Consider the following 23310-nt stretch of genomic DNA (forward strand, 5'->3'; position numbering starts at 1 on the left):
AACAGACGCTAACCAACCTCCCAGTAAATAGTTCACATCATCAGATCAGAGGGGGGAAGGGGGTTTTATTGGCTCAATTTGGTTGGAGGCATGTTGTTACACAGATGTTTTTGTACTCGACTGTCACGACTAACCTTTAGGAAAGCGGTCTGAGAGGACCTGGAGCAGTACGGCCCACTAAGGACACCCATATGAGCTGACTTTCCACTGGAGTGATTTCATCAGTAATGAGGCAGTATAAGCTGCAGATGTTGTGTCGAACTCTCCAACAGGAACCATGGCAACAGGATGAACACACACAGAGGACCTTGCCCAAGGTGATCCAAACCCTCCTCTATGTGCTGACTGGGTGCCAAACTAGCTGATGTCTCTCAGGCATTGTTAATACTATAGCCTATCCAAAGACGTAAGACGACTCTGGCTGTTGTATTGAATAAATTAGAAACACATTTCGTTTTAAACATACAAAATCTGCAAAGGATGGCTTCTTTTAATTTTGATGTTTAAATTTCAGCTTCAATAATTTTATGAGATTTGCAAAACCAGCAGGACCGAACTGTTCAAAGAAACACTCTGAGATGATCGACCACATTTCATTGCAGTTCCAAGTTTTTCAATACATAAAAAAAACAAACAAACAAAAACAAAAACAAAAACTTGAAAAGTGGGCCCAGTTTGTTAAAAAGAAGCGGGTCTCTAAGACTAACAAGAACTGCAGAGCAGCTCAACATGTAAGAAGATCCCTGTTCGACAAACAACTTTGTTTATTTAACTACAGTACAACACTCTCAGTCAGATGTGTCACTATCGGTTTGGTCACTGAATTAATCACCAAATGGCGATGACGTGGTAAAACGAGTCTTTCCAAAGAGATTAAAATGGGGACGTCCCCACTCATCTGATGTCCCCAAAACGTCTGCCTCTTTGAAAACATCCTGTGCACCTTTGTCTCTTCTCTATTCTTTCCTCTCCTTTGGTTCTGTCTACTGTTTTTCTCTCTTTGCTCCTCTGTTTCTATGACTTAGGTGATGTAGATGCGGTGAAAGTCGTTGGCGCCGAAGGCACAGTTGCACTTGGGGCACTTCCTCTGCCGCGTGTCGTAGCGCATCTTCAGACACTCGTAGCAGAAAACGTGGAAACACTTTGTGAGCACCGTCTCCTTGTCTCGCGTGTTGCAGCAGGGGCAGCGCAGCTTGGCCTGTGGACAGAAAAATACATGTGTTTGGGCCTCACACAGCTATCACCTCTATTCAATTGTATGGCAACTCAACTCATACTTGAGGGTGTGACATGTACAATTTTTCATGTCCCCGAAGCACAAAGAGGCCGTGATATTTCTGAGAAGGTTTGAATTTATTTTACGGAAAAACTACCACTGCCAGCCAGTCGAGCGAAGCCGTCGCATTTTTCACGTGACGACACAATCATTTTTCACTTCATAGTTCTGTTGACAACGGTCTGCTTCAGACTGGGCACGCCGGCTGCTTTTGTAATTCCCGTGTCCCTCACGAGTTAATTGAAGTCGCAAATTTCTGTGCACGTAAACAATATTCTGTCCTTCTCACCTTGTACTGATTAATTTCCTCCTGTAGGATCTCATCTGCATCAGAGTACACCTCCACCTTCTTCTGTTTCTCCAGCTTCCGTCTCAGCCTGGACAGATCCTCCTAGAAAGAGGACGGAGCTGTCAGCTACATTTTTACCAGGAACGTGATCACGCCGTCAGAGCTTTGGGAGTTACTCGAGTAGGTCCGGAGTACAAGTCGGACGGACCTGTGCGCGTTTCAGGTTGCTGCTCTCCCTCTCCCGGGCCGTGCGGTTCTCAGCCACAGAGACCTGGATCTCCTTCAGCTTGGCCTGCGTGTGCTCCAGCTGCACCTTCAGGTCCTCTGCCAGCTGTGCAGCCTCCACCGCCTGCAGCAGGGAAGGAAGCGGACGCACTCAATAATAATAAAAATAAATAAATAAATAAAAAAAAGCGAACGGTGAGATTCCTGAGTTGTAATGTGTTGGTGGTACATCGAGCATGGGGGAGGCTGTTCCTTGAGCGTCGACTATTTACCGTAGCTTCTGTATACTTCCCATTATTAATGACAGTATTTTCCACATCACAGATCAGCTTTGACATCCTTTTCACAGCTTCCAGGCCGCTTCAGTTAAAGCGGACATTTTTGTGTGTTTCCTGTTCAACTTTAAGCATGTGTTCCCCGTGACTTACTTCCCATATACAGCAGTATGGTGGTACTTGATGAAAAAAAAAAAAAAAAAAAACTTTACTTCAGCGGTTAAGACAAAATGGGGGCCGTTTAGGGGAGAAAAATGGGCAGCATTTCACACTTCTTTTTTGGGCCGTTTTGAGTGCAACATCCTGGTACTTGTAGTGCACAGCATGTTTCTGTACTGACAGTGTGAACACACTTATTCACTCAAAATAATGAGTGTTAGAACATAAGTAGCCCATTGGAACACAGCGATAAATCTATTTTTTTTAAATTATTATTATTCTTTTCTCATTTGTTAAAAAAAAACAAAACATCAAAAGTAAAAAAAACTAATTCAAGCAATAATATTCACATAACCAACAAGATGACCTGATTAACTGTGTGTCTGTCTCGTTCACACATTTGAAGAACTTGCCATGTTAATTATTACCAGAAACATGTCACACTAGTAGGCACTGATCTACTTGAAAAAAATTCCAAGTGTGGGTATCGGGACAAATGCTGGGTTTCATTTGTTAACATTGTAGCTCATTGCTGCACTGTCTTGTGTCAGCAAAACTTAAATATCTGTACGACTTTTTGCACGTGTTACTATGCAGATTCTCTGAAGGAGACGTTCAGTATTTGCATTTAGAATAAATCACAACTGGCAGCACTGAACTCATGGATCTGCAAATCTGCAGAGTAAGAGCTGACAGTATGATTGATGGCTCTTCTCACCTTCCTCTTGTTGAGTTCTAGTGCTTGTGTTCTGACAGACAGCTCCTTTTCCAGAGCAGCCAATGTGCTCTGTAGGACTCCCTCCTTTTCTTCCAGCTTTTGCACCACCAGCAGCTGGGCATCCACCTGGAAGAGACAGCAACAGTAACCAGCTGGTACTTCAGTGCCATGACACAATGAAAACCATTCAGTGGTGCTTTTCTCAGGTCAAGAAAGTTACACTTCACCTGGGTTTTGAATGTCAGAACTTGGTCGGCCAGCTCCTCCTTCTCCTCTTTCAGCAGCTTGTAGATCTGGTTGGATTTGATTCGCTCGCTCATCAGCTTGAAATTGGCATCATCCTTCTCCCGCAACTGCTGCAACAGCCGACTGTTCTGCTCCTGCATGTCTTCGAAGGCCTGCCCCGTTACATCCATCTCACTCAGCAGGGCTTCCTCCTCCTCAAAAGATACACGTGCCAGTGATTAAAACAATGAAAAGCCAGTGACAGACAGTGATGGGGCTTCTGGATCCAGTTAATGAATCAGGTGGGGTCTGATTTCAACAGCGTTTGGAGTGACTCAAACACGTCTGTGTTATTTCACAAAGAGCAATACACTTCTCTCATTGTAATACTTACTAAAACTATTCCATGTGTGTGAAACAACATATTTACAACACATTTTTACAGATTAAAAACAAAATCGCCAGTATCTAATTTTCCCAACTTCTTCCTCAGTACTTCGACCACAACAATAAAAACACAAACCGTCACAACACACAAACAAACCATTTTATTTTGGCACACTAGTGTATTACAACAAATTATTTTCTGAAATAAAAACATGTGCATCTTATCAATCTAAATCAGAAACGATGTTCAAACTATGTGATATCAATTGGTATGAAGACTCACAGTCTGCCATAGTTAAAGTTGAGTGTGATATCATATTACCTGATGTACAGGGCACACATGCTCCTAGGTCTGTCAATTATTACATAATCGCCTGATCATGATTATCTGAGCTGACCACAAATATATTGCACAATCGTTAGAATAGTTTCCATTCCTGTCGATAATAACAGCTGGATGAAATGAACAGAAATGTCATATTCCTGTCATATCATCTTCCAGGTGTTTTAATGACATCACCTCCCCCTGGTTTAATGGCACATGAGTGGAGAATTACCTCTATAGTACAATGTTACTTTTGATTATTGGTACCAGTCATAGTAATTTCTTTTGTTTTTTTTAAAGCTTTTATTTATGTCATATCTGCTCAGTGCAACTTTTGCCTAAATAACAAAATAGACATTTAAACTTTCTTAATATGTTCTGATGTTTAATGACATTAAATGTGTCATCATCTTCAGAACGTTTATGTGTATTATTAAACTATAATTACACGTATACTACAATGGTGACGTAAAATTAACTTAAAAAGACAAATTCATTGCAATTATCTGTGACAAATAATCGTGATGATACTGACTGACACCTATTGCCCTTATCTTATAGTTCGTCTTCACAAAAAGCAAAAGTAAAGGCATGTTATGGATTAAATGGTTGTATAATTAGTTTCCATAACACAGATGAGGTATTTTGTGAACACTTTGTACCTCATCACAGACAGATGAATATTAACAGAGCACTGAACTCCAGCACTAAAAAACAATAGCAGTGTTTCGGATTATGATGACTTTCTCTCAATATTAGTAGTGCTGCCAAGAAGCCGTTCTCCACCTCTGGAGACGCAACACTGACAACAACACAGTAAACACAAATCAATAAGCTATGTAACAAAAATTAGCTTAAATAAAAAAAAGCTGTGTCCAACATCTTTCTCTGCTTTTTCTGCCAGACAATGACACAAATGACAGCTGCTTAACTGTCAGCTGAGTTTCAGCTCAGTGTTCAAAGAACTGGAGTCAATAGTTGGACACAGTATGGTGACGTAAGAGTGGTAACTTTGTGTCCCTCTTCTTTTTAATTAATCAGCAATAGTTTTTACAGAAGAGTTGTCATCTAATCGCGAGAAGGTCAAAGCTTCCCGTCCGTTCTATTTATGGCCACGGATCTAAAGATGCAAACACACCTGGTTTGTTTCTGTGCTACACGCATTTGTAACTTTTTATTCAAGCTCCTCGTTTATGACCCAACTTGGGCCCATAAATTGAAGTCAGATGAACTCACAAGTAGCTTGTTTATTGGATAGTTTTGGCAGCTGGGGACTGAGGGAAACAAATCAAACACGAGTCCACTGCAGCCGTAGTCGCTGTGCTTCAACTTCACAGCAGATATAAAGGCCTAAGTAAAAGGACGAATGAATCATTATCAGTCCAGACTGCGTTTTACCTTCTGCTAATTATGTTCTGCAAGACCTCCCAAGCATGAGCAGCAGCAAACTATCTGATCTCCACATCTGTTACAAGGTATGAGTAAGAGGGTAAAAGCTCGCGTCTCATTGGTTGACGCGTGTGACGATAACGTGATTCATAGCAACTAATAAGCTGATAGCACTAAGGTCAACAAAAGAATGAATATCAATGTGAAACAAAGAGTATTATATTATCTAATTTGGGTGTATCCACCATCTATGCAAATAAAGTTTTAGAATTGCGATGACATTACTTCACAGACATTTGACACAGGCCAGATGATGCTTTTATACTTTCCATGTTGCGAGTCTTTGCTCTCATATTCCCTGAAATGTCGTACTAATGAAATTCACACACGTTTACAAGCGTGTGAGCTCAGATCTGAGTGCTTTGCATACTTAGAATTGATCAGGTTGACTCATCGAAAAGGTTTTTCTCACATTTTCTGATTTATATATATTTTTTTCCTTAAATCGTCAGCGTCATCAGTTCATAGTACACCTCTGATTCTCCCTTTCAGCAGGTTCAGACACGAAAATCATTTTTGCAAGATAGAAAATGTTAGAGCTGCTTTTCAGAGTCACCACAGAGTCTCTGCACACGTATATATACACGTAGTGTTGTTCAAGCAAGATACTGACATCGTACTAGTGTTTTCGATTTGACAGCAATTAAATAACAAAAAAAAAGCCTAAAGCAAGTACGTTTGTAAATGAAACAAAAAGTACCTTACAAGGTAAAAAAAAAAAAAAAAAAAAGAGGACACAAAATGTCAAAACTAGAATGTGAATATGGTCGCTTTGTGTATTAAAAACTATGAGCAATCTTTTTTCACCTCTTTTCATTGACACTGCTGCCATGGCAACAGTTTTCAAAAGCCAGTAAATATGCATACAAATTACTGACACATCAGACAGAAACTGGAGGTGAAACAAAAGAAGTTGTGCAAAAAAGACAGAAATTCCGATGAAAACGTGAGAATTTTGAGCAGTGCAATTGATTTTGTTTTTCCAAGGCATTAAATCAGACAAGGGAGTCGTCTCTGCCTCGGCACGCTGTGCAGTAGCAGGTGGAGGAGAGTCGGAGCGACTTTAATGAGTTGGTGTTTTTTTGCTGGTTTTATCTTTCATGATGGTGAATTACTGGGTTTGTGCAGATTGAACAAACTCCAGCCCGACAGGACAACGAGTCCACGTTTCATCTAACAGGAGGAGGAACAGAGCTGCTTTATTACCGGAGCCTGTTTTACACAGCTGGAGAGATTTCACTGCTGCATCTGTAACAAAACACGCTGCCGTGGACGCAGTCCCGTCCCGATGGGGTTCAGGATAGTCAGGTGTTGGTTTATTTTAGACAAAGTAAGATGATCATTTGTTACTGTTACAGTAAGTATTGATACTTCTGCCAGTATCACACTGCTAATAATACTTTCGTTATCTCCTGGTATGTGATAGTAAACTTTACAGTACTGTGATGTAAACATAACGTTAGTTACTGTGGGCTATGAGCAGCTGTGTAGTGACTAAAAACACAGGCTGTCTACAGACGCTTTCACGAAAGCCTCCTATTAAATCTATTTTATTTTCTATTTTAGTTCAAGGCAGAAAAAAAATTAATAATCTGAGCCTGAACTGCTGCGATGGGGTCTCGGTTCAGGTTTCAAATTACAAACTGTTCGGGAATTCACAGACCTGAAATTTGTCATAAAAGTCTAACAGAATGAGGCTCCAGAGAAAGAGGGTGTCTCACTTTCTTCAATACCTGTTGCTTCAACTCCTTTCTGCTCGCGATCTACGTGTTCTTGATCTTATTTACTTGTGCAACTGGTACCTTGTGTCTGCTTATCTGTGCTGCTTTCCCCAGGAAAAATGACCCAAAACTCTGAACTGGTTGACTTCAGTTAAATAATGCTGCGTTCAGATTATGTCAGAAAACATGTTTAGAGCATTCGTTTAGTGTGAACTGTCTGCGGCACAGTTATGGGATGTAGCCCCCCCGCTGGGGGATGGCATCCTCCATCGGTTCAATCGTACCGCTTTTGGTGACATCGCGACCAAATTGTGTTTGTTAAGATGGCAATAAAACAGTTACCATGTTACTGCACTGCACATACAGTACAGACATATTTTGTTTCAAACGTCTAGTTTCTACTTTGTTCTCCTGCACATTAATTCTCTTTGATTGTCAACCTTCAAGGTTCCCTTTAACACACTCAGCTGATCAGATCCAGGCCACAGCGCCAGCTTTCAGTTCCTCTTTACTATGTTCTTAGGCAAATATGATACTCATTGCACTACTTTCATTCTTAACATAGCTTAGTTTATATCCACCTACGGTGACATTTAAACAGGGTTGACAGTTCAAACCTCAATTTTTGCTGGTTGAAAAGTCAATTTGCTGCTAATGCTAAATGTTAAAATTATACATAGGTATATTTTCGCTAAGATAGTTTCTTTTTTGCTGTTTACGCACAGTTGGAAAGTCAAAGAACACTCGTGAGGAATTTGTGCCGTCTTTTCTCCCGTTGGAACGAGAAGTTTATAAAGGTAAAAATGTCGTACTCATCCTCCTCCACTCCTATTCCCGCTCCACTCACATGCTTCGACATGTTTAACCGTACACAACACACACATACCTGCTTAGTGGCAGCGAGTTTCTTCTGCAGGTGCTCAATGGTCTCCTCTGCCACTCGGATCTTCCTGAGGGCATCTTCATCGGCCAGTTTCTTGCTCTCCTTCCTCTCCCTCTCCTCCAGCTCTCGCACTCGCATCCTCAGCTCATCCACCTGGACAGTTTTAGATATGGTTTGAGCACTTCTGTATCAATATTTCAGTATCAGCCCCTGACAAAAAGCTTTTTGCTACAAGCAAAAAATTGACAAAAGTACAATTGAGAGAACAAAAAGAAACAAACCTCAGCTTTAGATTTGCGCTCAGCTGCCATCAGCTGCACTTTGTCTCTTTGCTCCTTTGGCGCTGACTTATACATGTCCAACAGGAGCTTCATCTCTTTCTGGGACTCCTGCGCTTTCCTGATAAGATTAGAGAAGATAAATACATTACAATAAAATAAGCAATCACATAATTGTAATTAAGCTTCAAATCATGCACAAACCAGATTGACAGTCGGTGACTTTCAGAGCAGTATAGTTTGTTTTTTGTGCAGTCTTTGTGGTGGTGATGCCGGCGTCTGTGCGAGTTTGTGATTGATCACTGCACTGTGCATGTGTGTCTACTTTGTTTAATTGTCATGGAGACATTTCCCTCCAAAATATGCTGCACGGGAGGAACAATATTTGACAGCAAATGTGTGATTATGGCCAAACATTTTGGCGTTATAAATGAAAGTGGAGTTCAACAGAAGGGGGATTTACTTGAGTTCTACTCTGAGCATCTTCAGTGTGTCCGAGTCCTTCCTCTTCAGCTCGTCGCTGCGCTGCCTCTCTCTCTCGCGCTCCCTCTCTCGCTCTCGCTCGGCCTCCCTCTCCCTCTCCCTCTCCCGGGCTCGCTGCCTCTCCAGCTCCTTCCTCCTCTCCTCCTCTTCCTCCTGGTCTTCGTCGTCCTCCTTTTTCACATCGATGCTGTCATTCGTCGTCTCCTCTAGAATCAGAACCCCGGTGTCGCCACTCTGACAGCGTAACTGTCGACAAAGCAAACCAAGATTTTAAGAATTATTATGATCATTACCAAGCAGCATTTGCTGAGAGCAGTCAGCGTCGGCGTAATCTACCTTATTGATCTCCATCTGTGTTTCCCGCAGCTTCCTCTTGTAGCGCTGCACATCACCTTTCAACTGTAGGTTGTGGTTTTGAAGGCTGCTGATCAAATGCCGCATCTCCCTGTTGATTGGTCCTGAGCAGACACGCACGCACACACACACACACACACACACAATGTTTGTTTTGACTCATTCACCGTTATGAAACTGCATTATGAACATAAATGTTGCCCTCAAGTCATGGTGAACAGAAGGGACGTCATAACAGATATGCAATATTACAGCAGTGCTAACAGATGATGAAAATGACATACTTTGCTGATCAGTATGTTGCTTCATATTCACTTGAGTACCATCCTCAAATTGTCGTGATTTACAAAAACATCTCTTACAGTGATATAGTTGAATGAGGGTGCGTTTTGAAAAAGTACCTGCTTGCTCGTTGGCTGCCAGGTTCTGCTCAAACTCGATGCGCAGCATCTCGTACTCTTTGCGCACCTGAGCCAGAGTGTCCTCTAGCTGGATGACCTCCGTCCGCAGCTTCTTCTGAAGGGACAGCTCATCACTCTGAATGATTGAAAACAGTCACACATTGTTGAACATGTTGCTAAGAAGTTGTAAAAACACAAAAATACAACTTTTTCGCATTGAAAAACATTCGCAGAAAACACCGTCACCTCCATGTGCTCAATCTGTCGGAGGTGAGCGTTCTTCGCGGTGAGCAGGAGAGCCCGGGCCTCATCCAGCTGGGTTTTGACCCCAAGAGACTCGTTGTACAGCAGAGAGAACTGAGACTGCAGACATTTGTACTCCAAGGTTTCTTTCACAACCTCTTCTGGAATATTGCGCAAGTCCATCTGAAAATGAAGGATGTACATTGAGGATTAAAGAATCTGTTACCACTACACTTACCAGGTTTGGTGATGAAGATGCTTCTATCATACCATCAAAATACATTTTGTTTACCTTGAGCTTCTCGCTCTCCCTCACAGCCTCCTGGAGCTCCACCTGCAGTTTCTCCAACTCTGCCATGCGACTGTTTGCCAGCTCCTGGTTGTGCTCCAACTCGGCATTGAGACTCTCAAACTAAACATAATAACAAAGACAACGTCTTACAAATATAGAAATGTGCACGATGGATTTGGAAATCAGTTACATGCACACAAAAAAAACCACACACACACGTTAAGCAAAATTAGTTGTAAACAGGTACTTCCTTATGTTTAGAACCACCCTAATTCTCACCTTTTGGATGTTCAGAGTAATCTGACCTCCAGGTAGCCCACCTGAGCTGCCACTGCTGCTGTATCCAGACTTTAGCTGCAGACAGCAAACACAGAACAAGTGTTATAAAGAAGAACAAACAAGACAAACCTTAAAACATGCAGCACACTAACAATGGCAAGAAAAAATAAAAGAACCCTTTGAAATTATCTGTAAATATTTAGACTAATGTTCATCTTCATCCGAGTTAGACAATATATTTTAACTAATAAAACACATATCATCATGTTGTGCATTCACGGTGTAAGTTGGAAAAAGTATGGCTGATGACATCAACAAAAGCTAATTGGAGACATTCACAAACCAAAAGTTTGCAATTTACAAATTTACATTGAGCTTCTGTTGAGGTGAACCATGCTTCACAAAAAAAGAGCTCTCAGAGGATTTACAATCAAAAGTTACTGATTTGCATAAAGCTGGAAAGGGTTACAAGTAATGCAGCTGAACAGTGACAGTATACACCAATAAGTCTACAATAAAATGGCTTCACACAAAGAAAATCTATGACCAGTCTGAGCCTCGACTTCATCACACTGCACTGTGAAATGACTCCCAGACAATCGTTCACATCAGACATCCTGAGAAGATGGCTGAACTAAAGCATTTCTGAGGAACATTGATCCAAAATTCAAAAACAAAGTTCAACCATATAATAACTCCTTACTGTTTTCACCAATACTGTGACTCTTTAATGGATGTGTTCATGAAAGAGAGTTGATTTTATGTGATCAGTGTAAGCACATTGTGTTTTTCTATACTTGTGACTTTGACAAAGGCAGAAAACCAGATATTTCCCGGAGTTCACATACTGTTTCTGTGCTACTGTACATGCATCTTGTGACATCCTATCTTCATTTTCAGATAGACGTAACATTACTTCATTGGATATGCATCAATAAGAGCAGCTGGCCTGACACACATTGATGCTTAATGCCTTATCAATGTAAACTCAGCTATTGGTGAAAAACAAAAAGGATGAGCCAACACCTCGTGAACAGATTAAAAAAAAAATTAAAAAAAAAAATTAAATTGTTTTTTAAAAACACTGCCTCCCAAGGAAAGAGGCACAGATGTTGTAAACAGACATGACACAAACACACCTGCTCCATTGAATCTGCTAGGTGTTTGTTGAGCTTTTGCACTCTGTTGCGGACTTTCTCGATGTCCCACTGCAGGTCCTCCACCGTCGTCTCCATCTCAGACACTTTGGTCTCCGAGCTGGTCACCTTGTCCACCAACTCATTGTACTGCAAGACAGCGAGACAAAAACTCCTTGATCACTGACAAGTATTTACCAAATGCAATGGCTATGTGCACACATAATTACAATCTTCCTCGTTCAGACACTCTCTCCTCTCTGCGCTTGAAAGATGTTCAACATACACGCTGACACCCACAAACATCGCAAAGGACATTGTACCTCCATGGACATCTTGTGGTGACGTCCCTGTAGGAGAGTGGCTAGGTCTCGAAGTCGACTGTTCTCCTCCAGCAGAGTGTGGTTCACATTGATGATGTCAGGCTGGCTATCGTTCTCACATGCTACCGAAGAACATAAATGTGCCAAATCAGAGTGGCATTAACAAGTGTAAAATAACTTCGCTCATATTTCAGTTTGTGCACAACTCAGTAATGACATATGAAGTTCAATTTGAAGCAAGTAATTCATTTTAAAATAGGCTATAAAATGTGCTGCTGACATTCCTCTTTACCTATATGCATGTGTGTCAATAGCTTAACCTACATGAATGATTAATGAACAAGCATGTCTCCACAGTTACCTGAAGCCAACTTGCACATGTCGTTAATGCGACAGTGCAGCCTGTCAAAGACACAGACCAAGCAGGCAATGGCTTCTTTGCTGAACTGCATTCGGTCCTGGAGGTGCAGGGTCAGTTCCTCCTCACTGCTCTGCTCCAGCGTGGCCAGAAAACCCTTGGCATTTTCACTTAGAGGAGGAGGAGGCAGCGATGCATCTGCACATATTTGAAAATGATTATATTTGAAATGTAGCAAAACTACACAGGTAAACCACAGCAGCGATAGAGCAGAAACATTTACAAGATTGATGCTGTAACTTCATGAGAAAAAAGAGCCATGTAGATACTTTAGTTAAAGCACTGTTTGAAAGGATTTAATAAATAAAGTCAAAAGTCAGATTTAGAGCGGTAAATGTCAACTACGAAGGCTTTCAGAGGATTAGCTTTGTCACATAAAAAGCTGGTACCTGTTTTTGAATCCAGCGGTGCCTCAGTTGGTGTCATTAACTCTTCTGACCCAGCAGGAGGAGGGGGCTGCTGCTCGTCCTGGCGCTCTTCTGGACGTTCCTCCTGTGGCTGCTCTGGCTGCTCTCCCTCATTCTGGGCCTCTGGGAGAGGAGGTGGCGGCACAACGGCGGTTGGTGACGCCAGAGTGACACCATCCTCCTCTATAGGGGTGGGCTCGGGGAGCGGGGCCAAGGGTGGGGCTGGGGTAGAGGTTACCGGAGCCACTGGCTCAACACGTTTGCGTAGGACGTGCACATTCTCTTCCAACTGCAAATCAGAAACACAACGATTGGAAAAGGTGTTAAAGGATTACTACGGGTTTGTATACCGTCATACAGCATCAATCCACTTTTGACCAACCACTACTGTAGTGCTTCCACAGAATGGGAAAATGCAGAACTCTGCTAAATGACTTTGTTTACATTCCCAGAAACAAAACAAAAATACATATCACTTCATGTATCCAGATTAAGGCAGACAAATGGAGATTGTAATAATAATAATAATAATAATGTAACAGATTAATCTGACCATCTGGTTTAAAGTGGTTTCGATAGTATAGACCCAAATCTTACATCACAGGGTTTTCTCTGGGTCTCTGGAGGGCTTCGGAGCTGTGATAGCAGTAAGGGATTGTGGGGATTTTTTTTTTACTAAAAACTGGGCCATTTTTGTACTTTTATCATAAATATATGTATTTCTAAATGCACTGCCTGATTATCGTGGCTTAAGTGCTGAGAAACAAATACTGGATGTTGCACTTAAATGTTACACAAGTAGGAAAAACCCTGCATCAGGTTACATGTTAAAATGGAGCTCAGGGTAAAACAATGTCATCAAATGTGCAGAAGTACCTCCGACCAGTAGCGATTGACAATCAGCAGCGTTGTATCATCGGTGGCTTGCCTCTTCTCCAGCTTTTCAATTTTCTCACGTAACTCATCCTCCATCGCCTGCCTCTGCTCCAAGCGCACACACAACTTCTTGTTCTTGAACTGCAGCACCTTCATGTCCATCTCCTCCTGCACGGGGACAAACACCAAAGTACAGGATATTAGAAATATTGATTGTCGTTTGGCAAAACTAAGGTTTGTGAGAATAAAGACCAAATGACTGACCGTAGAGGAGACTCCCGCGATGCGTATTGGTTCAATAAGTGTGGTGGTGGTCTTCTCCTCCTTCTTGCTTTTCTTCTCAGGTGGGCCAGGGGGGCTGTCCCCTCCCGAGGGCCGCTTCCCTCCCCCAGCACCTGACATCTTTCCTTCCCCTGCATCAGATAAAAAAGGGCATTAGATCCTTGCGCTGTTGCGGCTTTAATAAACTGTGGATCGGTTTACAAAGAAAAACTCATTCATTTGATTACAGCTAAGAGCGGCATTAGCCTTATAGTGAGACCACGGGTCTTAAAAGACTCACAATGCTCTTCTACTGTTAATCTAAGTGCTTGGACGTTTATGTGGCCCCCTTATTGTGTGAGCCACTGTCTGAAAAACGTCCACCAATTTCAATTTGACATTTCTACAAAGATTCGTGGACTTTTACAAGCTCGCTGACGCTAGCTATGCTAATGCTGGTTAGCTACGCGGCGCTTTGTCCGTCGTAGTTCATGACTAATGGTTGGCATCTGTATTCACTGGCCATCAACTCACTCATAAGATCGTCTGTAAAGAAACTCCACATGCACATAAATGTACGTACAGTTTTCAGAAAGATATTACCGCTACAAACCTTCACAAGGTGCGACGGAAAACGTAACTCACGGCATCCGGAGAAGCAACAGGAAGTAACGGCGATTCTTCTTCTTTGGTTTTGTTGTCTGGTTTTGTAAATTGGTTTCAGGAACATTACCGCCACCTACGGATCTGAAGTGTGAACTAAACATGAAACCTTTCTCTGTTACTTCCACCAAAAAAATAAAATAACATCAACACTATAGCCGCAAATGACATGATTTAAAAAAAAAAAATAAAAAAAAATAAAAATAAAAGGAACCAGACGAGTACAAAATAAATAAATAAATAAATAATGACAATATGACTTAAATTATGTTCAGTAGTCTTGTTGATCCTAAATATTCTAAAATAGTTTCCAACAGTTGTCATTTACGACTCTCCCAGCTCTCTTCCGTCTGACTCACCCTTCTGGTAATGCAATAACACCATGAATAACACACGGGTCACCGTTTCTACTTCTCAAAAAAATTCGCATGGCGTAATGTTCAGACCAGTATGTTTATAATTCTCTTTTCTTCCTCCAGACCTCACTCTACCGACTGAAACAAAACAAAACAAAACGTCTTTTATTTATGTTTTTACATATTTTTTTTCTGCTACATCGTTTGGATTCGCCCCTTAATCACCACTTCAGCATCTGATTTACTAATATTTACATTAATTTATCTACGTAACATTGCATTCATTTTTTTTTCTTTCTCGCTGTAAATAAAATGATGGGAAAAAAAAAAAAAAAAAAAAAAGCAAATTAAGTACATCATAGGGAGATGTTGCTTAATTATTTTTTTTTAGTCCCACTGAGAAACCCTGAACAATTAAAAAAAACAAGCTGTATTCTCCACTCCCGGCCGTACGGGGGCAGCACCGCCGGACATTGTCACACCAGGTTACAAACTGTTTCGAGGAACGTGAGCTGAATGTAAACACCGCCCGGGACGTTAACGGGAGCTCATTTGGATGCTCGCTGCTGAATCGCACGCAGCTGCGGCTTCATGACACATCCCTCCGGTTGAGATGGCTCTATTGTACTGATTCGGAACCAGCCGTCTCCTTCTTGTCGTTTGCTCGCATACAGGGTGAGTAGCTTCCTGCTCGGTCAGTGAACCGGCTGCAGCACCAAGGCCAAATGAAATGCAGCCAAATAACTGAGCTGCTGGAGGAAGGGCGCAGTTGTATAAAACAGTAAAAAAAAAAAAAATTTTAAAAAGAGGAGAGATGTATGTGTGTAGTAAACAAATCACAAGCATGGCCTAATAAGCGTAATTAAAACCAAAAGGAAAAAAAAAAACAACAACACCATACTTCCTTATCAAGACTTAGCTCAGTAGTTCCTGGTAATCAGGCATGACTGTTACACACTGAGACATGTGACTGTTGTGATAGACTCGTGTCACCATGACCAAAGACATCGTTGTTGGAGATGAACTACCAGACTGGGTGGGGGCCAAGGAGTTTTACCAGAAGTATGACCCTAAAGAGGTGATCGGAAGGTGAGTCCAGGAAAATAGGCTGATGATGTGTCACCATCAGTGGCCCCCGTGTGATGGTGACGCTGGATTGTGTTTGTGTGGCGTCTCAGGGGTGTGAGCAGTGTGGTGCGTAGGTGTGTGCACCGGCACACCGGTCAGGAGCTGGCAGTGAAAATTATTGAGATCACGGCAGAGAAGATGACGGCCCAGCAGCTTGAGGAGGTGAAAACCTCCACCCTGAAAGAGATCCATGTACTCGACATGGTGAAGGGACACTCCTCCATCAGTATGTTGTAATTCTACTCTGCCACATGTTTTAATTTTCTGTTTGTGCCGATTCAAACGTGTTTCAACTGTTTCTTTGATTCCCTTCAGTCACTCTCATTGATTCCTACGAGTCCGCAACCTTCATATTTTTGGTGTTTGACCTGTGAGTATGAGGATAAAAAAAAAAATGCAATGATATTTTAATTAGATAGGAATATTAACATCCTGTCTTTTTTTTTTTTTTTTTTTTAACAGCATGAGAAGAGGAGAGCTATTTGACTACCTCACAGAAAAAGTTACTTTAAATGAGAAGGAGACAAGGTCAGCTCTGGAGTCAATACAATCCATCTACTAATTTATTATAGAAACATATTTACACATTCTCCACGATGGAACCACAGTGTTCATTGCAATTGTTGCCTGAAAATAAGACTGAATTCCTTTCTTATGGTAATGTAATGTCTTTTGTTTCTCTTCAGGAGCATGGTGCGAGCTCTGCTGGAGGCCGTACAGTACCTCCACTCCCTCAACATCGTGCACCGGGATCTGAAACCTGAGAACATTCTCCTGGATGATCAGGGGCACATCAAACTGTCTGACTTTGGTTTCTCTGTGCAGCTGCAACCTGGAGAGAAGCTCAGAGGTATGACTGACCGCACATCATGTTAAGCCACTAGATATATAGATGTTAGAAAAATTACTCAGAGGCTAGATTCGAAATCAAACATATCGGACATTTTTTCTTGCAAGAAGGAGCAAAATACATGTACACTCAAAGAAGGATGTCCAGCATTGCTCAACGTCACTCCTCCGTAGGGCAGCTTTTATACAGTGGTGCATTACATTACATTACATTTAGCTGACGCTTTTATCCAAAGCGACTTACAATATTCAACCATGAGGGTACAAAACCCAGAACAACAGGAATCAAGAAAATACAATTTCTTCAAGAAAGCCAAACTACAAAGCTCTATCAGTAAGTGCCATTTTAAGCGCTGCTAAAGTTCAACTATTCAAGGTAAAGTCGGAAGAGGTGTGTTTTTAGTTTGCGGCAGAAGATGTACAGACTTTCCGGTGTCCTGATGAGGAGCTCATTCCACCAGTGTGACAAACAATTAACATTCACCCCCATTTCCTTTGTGTCTGCTTTCGTATAATACTGAGTTGGTTGTAGGTCACAAGATAAGGACACAGGGGAGTCGTCAATTAGATGCGGAAAGTAAAACAAAAGAAACTTTCCGGAGCCACATGAAAATAAGATGAAACAATCTTATTTTCTTTCCATCAATTAACTATTTGTCATTTGTGTAGACTGACTTCTGTTTTGTATTTTTGTTATAATTAGAGCTCTGTGGGACCCCTGGATATTTGGCCCCTGAAATACTGAAATGTTCCATGGATGAAATGCACCCAGGATACGGCAAGGAAGTCGACCTGTACGTCTTCCTCTCTCATTTCCTCAGCGATGCAACGTTGGTCTCAGTATAGATTTACAAACCACAATCCTACGTGTTGTCTGTTTCTAATTTCTGCATTGTGTCTGTTGTTAAGCTGGGCGTGTGGAGTCATCCTCTTCACCTTACTGGCCGGCTCACCACCTTTCTGGCATCGCAAACAGATGCTAATGCTGAGGATGATCATGGAGGGCCGCTATCAGTTCAGCACTCCGGAGTGGGACGACAGGTCTGACACTGTGAAAGATCTGGTAAACAAAAATTCTCTCAACCGGTTCTTAATATACCTTAAATGTAAACCTAATGTGTTCCCAGCATCGCCCTTTAGTATCTACTGAACTATCTTCCTCTTAAGATAGACTTTCTTCTGCCTAAGAAAACATCATATTCCAATATCTGTATCTCTAAAATCCTTTATGTGTACTTCCACAATCCTGCTGCCTGTGATACTCAGATATCCAGGCTGTTGGTGGTGGACACAGCTGTCCGTCTGACTGCTGAGCAAGCCTTAGTACATCCCTTCTTCAGACAGTACCAGAAGGAGGATGTGCGGCTCTTCAGTCCCAGAAAGACATTCAGGGTGAGTCACAATCTATTTTTATGGCAGCAGATTTCAACTGTAAGTGAAGAAGTGACTATCCTCCACATTCTCATCTGCTCTCCCCGTCTGGATTCCCGTCTGCAGGTATTGATACTGAGCGTGCTCGCCTGCATCAGGATGTACAGCCGTTACCGCAGGGCTCGGCCGCTGACCCGGGAGGTGCTCGCCAGAGATCCTTACTCCCTCCGCGGCGTTCGCAAGCTCATCGACGGCTGCGCCTTCCGCATCTACGGGCACTGGGTGAAGAAAGGGGAGCAGCAAAACCGAGCGGCCCTCTTTCAGAACACAGCGAAGATCGTGCTGCTGGGTCTGGAGGACTTTGAAACATAGAAGGTCAACCTCATTCCTTGACGCATTTTTATTTAACTATTTGCGCGTGCTGCCGTGTCAGTGTTTGTCTTGTCGACTGACTGTTTGCTTCAACAAAGAGGAATTCAGGGATCAGGACTTTTTTGTTTATTTTATTTTTTTATTCCTTAATGCGCACCATGACTCTGCACGTTCAACTTAATATTCCTTAACTGTGTTTTGATCCGAGTGTGTGGCTGTTTGAAACTCTTCTTTTCAGCTCATCCTGTATGCAGTTCACTTTGCAGTAGAGAACACGTTGCACAATCGTTTGATAAACTCATCATATAAGTACATTACAGTATGTACAGTATATTTAGGATTTAACCTGTTGATGCTCTGTTATAACTAAGGAGAGGTTTCTGAGCACTGTGGATAAAGTGGAAATTAAACACTGTGATTAGTTATTTAATAGTCATTGTATTAAAGCTCAGATTTACAGATCTACCATGTGACACGTGTGAGGACATGAAAGACCTTTCTTTTGGTAGAGTCCTGTAACCGTCACGCATGCAAACATTCCTCAATAGGAAAACCCACTCTCTTTAACTGTGAAGATGGTTTGTTGCTATATTTCCTATTAAAACTATCCGACACCATTCCCTCACAGCTCATTCTTCATACTTATAAGAAGTACTTTTCATGAAAGTGCCTGCTTGAGAGATGTGCAGTCATTGGACAAATGCAGATGTACTGTATATTGTTCTGTTTACGCAGAAAAAAAAGATTTTTATTGACAATAAAACAAATGTTTGAATTGTCTTTCTTTGTGTGAGTGCCTTTTTGAAATTAACGTACGCCCATATATCTAAATGGAAGAAATGTTTACTTTTTGACCTTTTGTTTGGGCTGTAAAGAGCCATTGTTCTGGGGAACTGCAATTTCTTTCATTTTCTGATCTAGTTGTCCAGACACAAGCATCATTTGCTGTCCGACTTCTCGCTCTATCAGTGCCTTCAGTTTGGATGTGGAACCTGAAAATGAGGAAATAAAGCGGTTACATACAACACTCAATTTGGGTTGCAGTTTGACGATAAAAATTATTTCTGCAGTCACACTCAGTCCTTGATTTGTGATCCTTACAGACTGTGGCTTCCTCATGCTCTGTAATGGATGTTTCAGAAGGCATGTCTGTCTTTGGTGCTTCTTTCTCAACATCTGGTGCAATAAAAGTACATAAAATTATTAATACATCTATTCCAGAGACGTCTAAAATATTCTAAATATCCTGCTATCCATGCAACACAACATAAAATAAAACAAGTGTGGTAAATGCAAGGAGGTTAAAGCCATCTTTAAAATCGATTAGAAGTATTTCATTTCATTTACATTTAAGGAATGAAAAACATTTTTTCTAAGTAGTATGAAAAAGTTTGCTCAGTTGTTAAAACTGTTTCGCAACTTTTGGGTTGCTGAAACGTTGTAATTATGACCTGTCGCAGAAAAATCCTCAACGGTAGCTGGTCCACTGTCCTTCATCACAGTGTAGGTCAAAGACAAATCAAGTTTTACCTGTTCAAAGATGGCAAAAAGAAATCCTTAAAAACACATACTCTCATTATTCTATCCTCATCACAGGAATAAAATCAAGAACATGAATGCTTGTAACAGTTTGTGTGCAGTCAAATATTTCTTACCTGTGGAGTAAAGATATATTTGTAGAGTTTGTAGTGTCTTATATAGCTGTTGTGGATGTATTTCAAGATGCATTCGGCCTCCTCACAGCTGAAGAGATTGATACTAAACGGAGGCCGCTGTAGTGGGCAGAAACAGACACATCAGGGTGCAAAATCACATTTGTGAAAATGTATGCGAGTTCAAATGAAAGAGTGAATAAAGAGACTGCTAATTGTTTTACACACCCTCACTGAGTGACAGAGCAGAAGCTCCTTGCAGTATGTGAAGCACTGTTCGATGTTGTTGAGAGGAGTTTCTGCAGGAAAGGAGTATTAAACATATCCCACAAAGTTAAAGAACAAATCCTGCTGACTGCATAACTTCAAAGGTAACGCCAATAACAATCTTATTTAGAGAATACTGGAATTGGAAATTAAGGCTGTGCATTACATAGATATCGAATTGATTAGGGATTTGACAGGCAATGTAAGTATGTACTGTAAACACAGTGTCAGCTGAGGAGGTAGTTTGTACAGTTCTGATTTTATACATCATATTAGAAGCCATTTCCACATTTTTAACTACACGGAAATAATAATATGACATCACGTACCGATGTTGACTTCGTGGATGGACTTGATGACTGACAGGAGAGCAGAAGTTTGTTCTTTTGAGAAGCTTTGCTCTCTGCAGAAAATCACCGTCTGGACGTAGAGCTCCAGCAGAACTCCTCGTTTTGGTTCAGGGAGGTCCACTCCAAACACACTGCATAAAACACTGTCGCAGAGGAGAAGCAAGGGTGAGAAAGTGTGTATGTTTGCCTGTGTGTGATTGCGTGTGTCTTTTCATAGACAGGGACAGAGACCTCTCCAGATCAGGGGTGGACTGTGATTTGTCGATCTCCTCCATGTCGTGGTAGCTCACATGTGTCCTAAGAACATCCAGGGAAAGATACTCAGGGTTAGACGTGACAGTAAGTCAGGCGAGGTGGAAATAAATCAGCATGTGATCAAAATGATCTGGATTGTTGACGCAGCTCTCACCATAGCATGATTTTAGCTTTCCGGGCCTGTGGCACCTACAGAAGAAAATCATATCTTTATAAGCTTTACAAATAAATACTTAGATGAAATGGGTTGGTCAGGTTTTTATATTTTAAAACCAAGAGAAGTGAAACGAGCTGGCCGGCAGTAAATACACTCAATACCTAACGAGCTATTGTCAACCAAAACAAAACTTGTAGAGCCTACCTTTATTTTCATTTCCATTGTTGTTGTTTTCCTGTTGTAAAACAACTCAAAAACACAACACACTTGTCAAAACAGATCTTGCGGTTTCAAAGAATATTAAGTTTTAAAGTATTTGGATGGAGAATAACTTCACTGACCAAAAAAAAATAAAATGCTTCAATGAAGTCGGATCATTTTCCTGTTTGTTGTATCCTAGCAACGATATCGCGCCCCTCCCCCCTCCCCCGCCCGTTTCCGGTTTAGCGTTCTACAAAATCGTGTGCAACACCCTAAAAAAATAAAACACGGATAGAAATATTCATAGTGTTTTCTATGAAAAGAATAAAATTAGACACTTAAGTTAAAGGGAGAATTCCTTCAAAATTAGTCAGGAATCATGAGTCATGAATTGTTTAGGAGCAGTGAACGAAATAAAAAAAAAAAAAAAACTCTAGGTTACAAAAAAGGCACCACTTCTCATCCCTCCATGTACAATCATGATGCTCCATCTGCTGCAGGACTCCTTGTTCTTCATTTCCCTCAAGAGATCTTTGAGACTCTACCTGTGTATTTGTGTATGTTGTGTCTAAAACTGTATGTATATTGTGCGATTCTGTGCTAGGTTATGTTTACAATATGTTTACATATATGTATGCCATATCATATTACTTATATATAGGTCGTATTATCAACTATTAATCCTAAGGGGTAGAGGAGGGTTTCAGCTAAAGGCTGTGTTTGTGAATGAAGGTGTAGACAAAAGGGTGTGGTTGTGAATGAAGGTGTAGACAAAAGGGTGTGGTTGTGAATGAAGGTGGAGACAAAAGGCTGTGTTTGTGAATGAAGGTGGAGACAAAAGGCTGTGAATGAAGGTGGAGACAAAAGGCTGTGTTTGTGAATGAAGGTGTAGACAAAAGGCTGTGTTTGTGAATGAGAGTGAAAGTACTGTGCCAAACCAAAAGGTCACAGGAGGGGGTCGGCAACCTGTGGGGTCACATACTGTTGTTCTTTGAGGCATAAACAGGAACAGACGGCTGTCTGGAGGACTCCAGGGTGTGAAGGAAGACAACCACCACCTCCACCAACCAACAAGGGACACATCAATACACGTGACTTTTTGGTTCCTGTCCTATAAGAAGACTGGGTGAGGGAAAGTCAGGAGATCAGACTTCGTGAACTGACACATACTCTGTTGCAGTCAGGGAAACATAGTCTGGACCCAGAGCTCTGTAAACTGATTATTCTGTTGCTGTTAAATAAATATCTTGAAGCCTGACATCTTCTCCTATTGCCTCATTAAAAAACAGCAGGACTGGGGGCTGACACATATTGGCTTTGTACTAGCAGGAGCCCAAGTCCAACAATATGCACTGATAAAATACCAAAAGAAAAACTAACACAAATGAATTCTCAACAACGCTATGACATACTGATGGAAAACAAATATTTGTCTCTTCCTCTTTGGTAAAAGGTCGAGGTCACTGTGATCTCACGTCCGTCCCATCCGTCTATGCCATTCTCATTAAAACATGATCTCATTTCGTAGTGGATGACCAGAGCATGACTGCTCACTCAACACTCACGTCACCTTTCTGTTGTTTTCAGACGATATGAGGTTCCTGCTTGCCATGTTTGTGTTGCATATGAATTCACAGAAATCTGATGGAGAGACTCAGTAGAGCTGCAGCTCGTGTCAACCTTTGGACTCCACAAGGCTCCAGCCTAAAGAGTCAACAATCAATAGGTTATTGAGTCCAGAGAAAATTCATTCCCCTATGATAGCCTAATTTTGTAACAGTTCTAGTCATCATTCATCAAACAGTCTTTGGGTCCAGCTTCTTAAAAGTTGCTGCTTTTCTCAGTTTTTTTTTTTTAAATGTTTATAATTGTGTTGTTAAACTCAGTTTGTGACTGTTTATTCATAGCTTGCACTGCACTCTAGCTGCTCTTGTGAGTATTATTCTGTTGATCTTATTGTATTTCACTATACCCTTTTTATTGTGTTTGACTTTTGTTAAATCCTA

The 23310-nt window shown here is 41.3% G+C and overlaps 3 protein-coding genes across 4 annotated transcripts; 1 reads left to right on the top strand and 2 right to left on the bottom strand.

Annotated features, from left to right (window-relative positions):
• Nucleotides 1-47: 47 nt before the first annotated feature.
• rnf40 (ring finger protein 40) lies at nucleotides 48-14367 on the bottom strand. 2 transcript variants are annotated; one of them, XM_069691456.1, is made up of 20 exons: nucleotides 14297-14367; nucleotides 13687-13835; nucleotides 13423-13590; nucleotides 12529-12835; nucleotides 12083-12277; nucleotides 11722-11843; nucleotides 11402-11548; nucleotides 10263-10337; nucleotides 9984-10103; nucleotides 9695-9874; nucleotides 9449-9584; nucleotides 9030-9151; nucleotides 8674-8939; nucleotides 8214-8331; nucleotides 7936-8085; nucleotides 3170-3382; nucleotides 2943-3068; nucleotides 1774-1914; nucleotides 1566-1667; nucleotides 48-1198 (listed from the first exon to the last, which is right to left on the bottom strand). In XM_069691456.1, exons 2-20 carry the CDS (start codon nucleotides 13822-13824, stop codon nucleotides 1022-1024), a joined length of 3003 nt encoding a protein of 1000 aa, XP_069547557.1. In that variant the 5' UTR covers nucleotides 13825-13835; nucleotides 14297-14367; the 3' UTR covers nucleotides 48-1021. The 2 variants fall into 2 exon arrangements, with proteins under 2 accessions (XP_069547557.1, XP_069547558.1); XM_069691457.1 differs by having other exon boundaries at nucleotides 580-1198; nucleotides 3170-3379.
• Nucleotides 14368-15184: 817 nt separating this feature from the next.
• Nucleotides 15185-18582, top strand: phkg2 (phosphorylase kinase, gamma 2 (testis)). Its single transcript, XM_069691461.1, has 10 exons — nucleotides 15185-15377; nucleotides 15685-15791; nucleotides 15881-16056; nucleotides 16146-16200; nucleotides 16293-16358; nucleotides 16517-16680; nucleotides 17383-17473; nucleotides 17589-17742; nucleotides 17946-18071; nucleotides 18177-18582. The coding sequence occupies exons 2-10, from the start codon at nucleotides 15697-15699 to the stop codon at nucleotides 18420-18422; spliced, it is 1173 nt and encodes a 390-aa protein (XP_069547562.1). The 5' UTR covers nucleotides 15185-15377; nucleotides 15685-15696; the 3' UTR covers nucleotides 18423-18582.
• On the bottom strand, nucleotides 18541-21499 carry cfap119 (cilia and flagella associated protein 119). Its single transcript, XM_069691466.1, has 9 exons — nucleotides 21308-21499; nucleotides 21101-21135; nucleotides 20923-20988; nucleotides 20671-20834; nucleotides 20303-20373; nucleotides 20078-20194; nucleotides 19874-19952; nucleotides 19524-19586; nucleotides 18541-19414 (listed from the first exon to the last, which is right to left on the bottom strand). Exons 1-9 carry the CDS (start codon nucleotides 21323-21325, stop codon nucleotides 19266-19268), a joined length of 762 nt encoding a protein of 253 aa, XP_069547567.1. The 5' UTR covers nucleotides 21326-21499; the 3' UTR covers nucleotides 18541-19265.
• Nucleotides 21500-23310: the final 1811 nt, after the last annotated feature.

The sequence above is a fragment of the Brachyistius frenatus genome, unplaced genomic scaffold (assembly GCF_029030835.1).
Source record: "Brachyistius frenatus isolate BFR_SWC_R1_liver_20210118 unplaced genomic scaffold, ASM2903083v1 Contig_11, whole genome shotgun sequence".
NCBI lineage: Eukaryota > Metazoa > Chordata > Actinopteri > Embiotocidae > Brachyistius > Brachyistius frenatus.